The 3,533-nt window shown below is 68.4% G+C and overlaps 1 protein-coding gene across 1 annotated transcript; it reads right to left on the reverse strand.

The window, feature by feature from the left end:
* Positions 1 to 2,109: 2,109 nt before the first annotated feature.
* On the reverse strand, positions 2,110 to 3,533 carry FUT7 (fucosyltransferase 7). The gene is made up of 2 exons (XM_006062537.3): positions 3,393 to 3,533; positions 2,110 to 3,300 (listed from the first exon to the last, which is right to left on the reverse strand). The coding sequence occupies exons 1-2, from the start codon at positions 3,403 to 3,405 to the stop codon at positions 2,285 to 2,287; spliced, it is 1,029 nt and encodes a 342-aa protein (XP_006062599.1). The 5' UTR covers positions 3,406 to 3,533; the 3' UTR covers positions 2,110 to 2,284.

The following is a 3,533-nucleotide window of genomic DNA, read 5'->3' on the forward strand; positions in this document are numbered from 1 at the left end:
CGCGGGGCGGGGTCTCGAGCCTCCGGGACCGGCTCGGCGCTGGCTCCGCCTCGGCGGCCGCGGCGGCAGCGGCTCGCACCGCCCCCCGCCCGCGCTCTGCCCGCGCCGCCCCCGCTTAAAGGGGCCGCCGGGTGCCCTCCGCACGTCTCCCGACCCGGGTCGCCTGCCCACCGGCGTTTGGGCGGTTCCCGGAGCTCTGACCCGCCACGGGAGGCTTTCTGTTTGCCCCCCCTCCCTCTAGGCGTTGAGGTGATGCGCCCAAGAACCCAGACGTAAACCAAGATCCCCGACTCAGTCCCAGGGCGCTCGTCTCCCAGGGGCGCCGAGCCGAGGCGCAGCACCCCAGCCCCCTAAAATAGTCCTCTCTTAGAGGCGCTCCGAGGTCGACCCTGGCCCCGGCCCGTGGCCCCTGGGGGGATGCTGGGGGATGCTCGCTCCCCACCAGGTCCCCACCTCTGTCTGCCCTCCGCGCAGAAGAGCTGATGATGGCAGGAATTTCATCTGAACCTGAGAGCCAGATCCCAGTGCCCGGGGCACCTGGGGGCTGGAGGGGGACAGCCGCCCAAACTTGGGGAGGGGGCGCGCAGCCTCGGATGCAGGTCCTACCTGTGCAGAGCTGGCATGTCTCTAAAGGCTCAAAGAGTTGGCTTTCCTGCCAGACTGGGGGCAACCCCACCTGCACCTTGGTGGGGGGACATACTGACAAGAAGGGCAGCAGGTGGGCTGTTCTTCCCCTGTAAGACTTTCCTGTGCTCCTTGTGAATGAGCCACTTGGTGACCAAGTGGCAGGGCGGCCCTGGCTGGGCTCGGTGGGGGCTGCAGCTCCCTGGGCTCAGCCAGGGGGAGAAGGGACCCAGAGAACCACCCTGTGCAGGCGAGGCAGGACGGTGTTTGGGGAGGCTGAGGCTGTGCCCTCTGTGAGGGGCCGCTTTCTCTCCCTATGGGTGTGGGTGATTGTGGCCTCTGCAGGGGTGTCTGGGGCCAGTGCACCCGCAGGCTTGGGGCAGTGCCTGGACTGGTCTGAGCCGCGTGGGGAGGCCCATTCCTGGGGAGGCCAGCAGAGGGCAGGCCCGCCCCTGCTGCAAGAAGCATCATGCGTTGTGCTTCTCTGGGCTCCTCCCAACCTCAGTTTCCCAATTTGTGAATGGGAGGGGCAAACCGAGTGGTGTCGTGCTACACAGAGAAGGCTCTAAACTGAGCGCCAGGCAGGAGGGGGTGGGGACCCTCCCCCCTCCTTCCCCCTCCCCCCTCCTCCTCCCCCCCCTCCTCCCCCTGAAGCCTGAGGACACTTCCTTCTCCTCTATCAGGACGTGGGGCTAGGTCAGGACAGGAAGCCACTGCCAAGGGGGAGGGCAGCAGCTTCCTGCTACCACCTGCTGCCCACCCACCTGGGGCCCTGGCAGCGCCACCCAGAGGCTCAGTGCCAGTCCCACCCCCCTCCCCTGCACACCAGGACCCCCTGCTGCAGCAGGAACCTGGTGCTCCCCCATGCCCACGCTGCCACCAGTGACAGAGAGCCCACATCTAACCGAGCCTCGTCACACTCTGGATGCCCACAGCCTGAGAATGAAGTCCCAGGGCGCCTTGCACATGTCCCCCAGCCACGTTTCTGAGCTGGGCCTCTGCTCCACACCCCTGGGCCTTTCAGGGTGGGGGGCGTCAGGGCGGGCTCTCTGCTGCAGAGCCTTTCAGTGCTGCAGATGGAGGCCCAGAGGACGAGCCTGGGGGCGGGGGCGGATACGGCCAGGACAGGAGGCCCGTGTTGCGGGGGCGCAGGGAAGGCAGAGTCCGCACGCGCTCTGCTTGTGTCTTTATTGGTTGCTGTCCCCTCCCCAGGGGGCAGCAGGCCACAGGGTCTGCAGGCTCCAGACTGCACATCCGGGACAAAGGGACCCCAGCTATGGGCCGGGGGCCCGGCTTGTGCCCCCACAGACCTCAGGGGGCGTGTCCGTGGCCCCGAGGGCCCTGCCTACAGCCTCTCTCAGCCCCCGCCCATCTGAGATATGATCGTGGTGGGGACGGAGGGCCTGACGGACCTCAGCACCCCGTACTCCATCCCTCCCTCCCTGCTCTCGCCTCTGCCTCCAAAGAGCGGCTCCAATGCCCAGCAGCCTCCTCCTCCAGGCAGGCTGCCCAGATGAGCCCTGCTTCCCAGCCCCCCACCCCAGCCTCTGCATCCGCCCAGCCGTAGGGTCGGATGCGTGGTTTGATTTCAACACCCACCCCTCTACCCACATGTCCAGCTCCCCAGCCACCCGCCCCTTCCTCCCTCCACGGGCAGAGCTCAGGCTTGGAACCAGCCCTCAAGGTCCTGGTAGACCTGGCCACGGGGCAGCTGGGGGAACCGGGCACAGATGGCACAGAAGCGCTCTCGCCAGTCGCTGAACAACCGCACGCGGAACCGGTCTCGCCACGCGAAGTAGCGCAGATAGCAGCTCTCGTTCATGCTGGTGAGGAAGGCGGCCAGCTCGCGGGCCGAGCCGAAGTCGTCCACGTGCACAAAGGCATCGGGTGGGGCGACAGCCTCGTAGGCGGCCCTCGGTGGGCCCAACACCACGGGCACGGCGCCGGCCAACAGCGCGTTGCGCCAGAACTTCTCGGTGATGTAGTCCCGGTGCTCGGAGTTCTCGAAGGACAGGTAGAAGCGGTAGCCGGCCATGGCGCGCAGAAGGCAGTCGGCGCACAAGGGCTGCCCGGCCGCGCGGCCGAACACGTCCACCCGCAGGTGCGGTGCCAGCTGCCGGTACAGCTGCACGCGCCGCTGCCGCTTCTGGAAGTTGCTGACCACCCAGGCGGCCATCCCGCGCTTGGCCGGCAGCGGAGGCGCGGGCCCCTCACGGGGCTCCAGGCGGCCGTAGGGCACGAAGATATCCGAGTCACGCCGGTAGCTCAGCACCCAGTTGAAGACCCCTCGGAGGCGGCCGAGGCCACGGGTGTGGCTGGGCGACTCCATGGAGGCCCACACCCAGGGTTGGCCCCGCGGCCGCTCAGCCAGGGGCAGGCGGGCCTGCTGGGTCTGCAGCTCTCGGTGGTGGAAGACCACGGCGTCAGCGCCGGCCAGCAGGCTGCGGTTGGCGGTCAGGCGGCAGCGGGCCACCCCGTACCTGGTGCAGGTGTCCCCGGGCAGCTCTGGGGGCTGGCTGGCAAATGGCCAGTGCCAGACGAGGATGGTGGTCGTGGGCTGTGGGACCGGGGCTCCCCCGGGGGCTGCCCCAAGCCGCCACCAGAGCCAGACAGTGGAGATAAGGGCCGCCACGGCCAGGCCCCCCAGAGCCCGGAGGCTCGGAGTGGGGCTGAGCCCTGCAGGGGACACAGGAAGAGAGGCTGTGTCCTCCAGCTCTCCACGGGCCCCAGGCTCCCAGCCCAGGCCTCCCTCAAGGCCAGAGACTCACCAGCATTCTGCATTCACGGCTCCTCAAATCACGGCCGCCACTCCGCGGGAACGCCCTGAAACCACAGCTGCTCCCCGCGCTGGGCACCGCCTGGAAACACTCTCCTTTCGTCTGCTCGGGAGGAAGGCCACCGGAGTATCT

The sequence above is a fragment of the Bubalus bubalis genome, chromosome 12 (assembly GCF_019923935.1).
Source record: "Bubalus bubalis isolate 160015118507 breed Murrah chromosome 12, NDDB_SH_1, whole genome shotgun sequence".
Taxonomy (NCBI): domain Eukaryota; kingdom Metazoa; phylum Chordata; class Mammalia; order Artiodactyla; family Bovidae; genus Bubalus; species Bubalus bubalis.